General features: G+C 42.2%; 1 protein-coding gene across 1 annotated transcript; it reads right to left on the bottom strand.

The window, feature by feature from the left end:
• Positions 1-1,760: 1,760 nt before the first annotated feature.
• Positions 1,761-2,435, bottom strand: LOC136513851 (subtilisin-chymotrypsin inhibitor-2B-like). Its single transcript, XM_066507826.1, has 2 exons — positions 2,302-2,435; positions 1,761-2,158 (listed from the first exon to the last, which is right to left on the bottom strand). Exon 2 carries the CDS (start codon positions 2,133-2,135, stop codon positions 1,911-1,913), a length of 225 nt encoding a protein of 74 aa, XP_066363923.1. The 5' UTR covers positions 2,136-2,158; positions 2,302-2,435; the 3' UTR covers positions 1,761-1,910.
• Between the last annotated feature and the right edge of the window lie 480 nt (positions 2,436-2,915).

The following is a 2,915-nucleotide window of genomic DNA, read 5'->3' as shown; positions in this document are numbered from 1 at the left end:
AGATAACTGTTCGGGTAATTCTAACCATTCTCATTTACGAATAATCAATTTACACCAATTGAACATAGAACTTACACCTAAATAGAAGTAGTAAAATATGATTCATTAAGACGTAATCTGCTCATACTATAGAAATAAAACTGCATGCATACACACGAACATGGTAGGGGCTAACGACTGCTATATTTGTATGCAACGCGGGGGCGGAGTGGCCGGGGCCAGGAGTCGCATGCTGTGCTGTATGTTTGATTTGCTTACGGTCTAGAGCCAGCTACTTGGTCTGCTGCACGCGAAACGTAGCTGCATGCCTCGGTACCCGTGAAAGGCTCATACTGCTGTTGTACGTTCACTGCTACGCCAGAGATGAAAGACAAGAAAGAAACAGATGCGGCAGATTAAATGACAGAGGGATCGGACGGCTCAAAAAATCGAGTGTTGGACGCCCAGAAATCACTCGGACGACGGTTGGATTTAACGTTCATATATTCATTCGTGCAAGGATGAACGACATTCTGATACATTTATTTATGTATGCAAGAACGATGACACTATTTGATTTAGTGATAATGTATATAGTAGGAAAGAAAAACACGAATACATCCATTATTCGGCAGATGCACAGACATGCATACATGGCATGTCCGCGTAGAAAGTATGGAGAGCTGCTGTCAAAATGTGGATGACATGACTCATATATGTAACTCCACAAACACCAGCAAAAGTACGAAAAAAGATTTATATACAAAAACAAAAGGATAATAGATAACGAGAGTATATACTAGCGACAGTAGTCCGTGTCACTTAATCTTTTATTTAGTTTGGTTGATCAATATCGACTAATTATAATAAATAGAGAAAAATAAACATAAAAATGAGTCGACAGAATCAAGATTAGAGCATGATTTTTACAGTATCATTTGAACTCTAGATGGAAATCTCCCGCTGCTTTTAATGAAAGAAATTCAAAACAAACAACTGATCCCTCTTTCATATAGGTCTTTCTACTGGACCGTCGGGTGTTACGATAGTTACGATGAAGTGCAAATCGGAAGAAATTAAAAAAAACAAATAAAACATACAAACAACAAATAAAAAATACAGAAAATTAACCAGATTATTTCTATAGAAGCCGAATTGGAAGATTTCAAAGGAGAACCAAATCAAACATACAAAAAACAAAAAAAAAGCTAAAAAATAATCAGATAACTGTTCGGGTAATTCTAATCATTCTCATTAACGAATAATCAATTTACACTAATTAAACATAGAACTTACACGTAAATAGAAGTAGTAAAATATGATTCATTAAAGCGTAATCTGCTCGTACTATAGAAATAAAACTGCACGTATACACACGAACATGATAGGGGCTAACGAGTGCTATATTTGTATGCAACGCGGGGCCAGCAGTCGCATGCTGTATCAGAACATGCTACTTGGTCTGCTGCACACGAAACATATGGGAAGAGGGTCCGCTGAGTCCCTAGAAGAAGCGTAGCTGCATGCCTCGGTACCCGTGAAAGGCTCATACTGCTGTTGTACGTTCACTGCTAGGCCAGAGATGAAAAACAAGAAAGAAACAGATGCGGCAGATTAAATGACAGAGGGATCGGACGGCTCAAAAAATCGAGTGTTGGACTCGGACGACGGTTGGATTTAGCGTTCATATATTCATTCGTGCAAGGATGAACGACATTCTGATACATTTATTTATGTATGCAAGAACGATGACACTATTTAGTGATAATGTATATAGTAGGGAAGAAAAACACGTATACATCCATTATTCGGCAGATGCACAGACATGCATACATGGCATGTCCGCGTTATTCGTCATATTTTATTCAAGTTCTGGAGCGAGGAGCGAAGGAAGCTGGGCTGGGCATGCAGCAGCAGCAGCAGCGAGCTTATCAGCCGACATGGGGCGTCTGGGCGACGGTGTCGACGAAGATGCGGACGCGGTTGGGGCGGTAATCCATGGTCACAGGCGAGCCGGTGGGCAGCACGACGATGTCGGCATCGGGCTTGTCCTTGAGGATCACCTTCTTGGCTTCCTCCACGCTGAGCCCGACCACCTCCGGCCACGACGTCTTGGGGCCGCCGCACTCCGGTGCCGCCGTCGCCGTGGAGCTCATCGGTTGTCGGTCGCGAATTGAAACTGCAAATCAATTGATGACGATAATATAATATATATAATGATGCTCTGGCCTGTGAATTAAAAGGAAATTAGCAAACTACTGGTAGCCACTATATTAGTATTGCAAAAGGCCAAAAGCGTAAGGTATAGAAAGGCTAACTCACGGGCAAGTGTGGCTTGTTATTGCGCTTCTTCTGCTGCTGGTTAAGCGAGTATGCACCGGTGAGGTATTTATAGAGCTGCTGCAACCAACAGGGGCAGATGTGTACGTGTGTGTGTTCTTCATCAGGATTATTGGTCTAAAGCTAGGCAGATATAATTAAACAGAAAAGAGAAAGATAATGTTGTTGATGGTGCCAAGAAATCGTAGCTGCTCCACCGCTCAGTCACCAATAATGCATCCATTATATATATACGCACGAGGCACACGAGGTGGCCCCTGCATCCAGTAGAAAACAAGAATAGAAAAAGATAGCAACGCTACAAAAACATGCATCCATGGTTTCTCCTCCCCGGCAACCAAATAGCTAGTCAAGCAGTCAGCAGCTTCACTACGCGCAGCAGACACCGACAGAAACTTGACAATTATAGTGAATTATTAATGGTCCCTCCACGTTTTTCTCGTTATATTCTTCTCCTCTCGTCAACAACTGGCTAGTCTAGGATCAGCTCATCTTTAGCTACATATAGTTGCTCCTGCTACATATCCTTGATGCTGATACGTGCCCCATTATCTGTTGATTAGATTCTGAGACGGAAGACCACTTAATCCTCAGGT

This window comes from Miscanthus floridulus, chromosome 16 (assembly GCF_019320115.1).
Source record: "Miscanthus floridulus cultivar M001 chromosome 16, ASM1932011v1, whole genome shotgun sequence".
NCBI lineage: Eukaryota > Viridiplantae > Streptophyta > Magnoliopsida > Poales > Poaceae > Miscanthus > Miscanthus floridulus.
Note: the sequence above shows the minus strand (reverse complement) of the source record. Positions and strands in the feature narration are given on the sequence as shown.

Bases quoted from the DNA above. Each gene is read 5' to 3' on its own strand.
- LOC136513851 (XM_066507826.1), bottom strand. From the start codon at position 2,135: ATGAGCTCCACGGCGACGGCGGCACCGGAGTGCGGCGGCCCCAAGACG.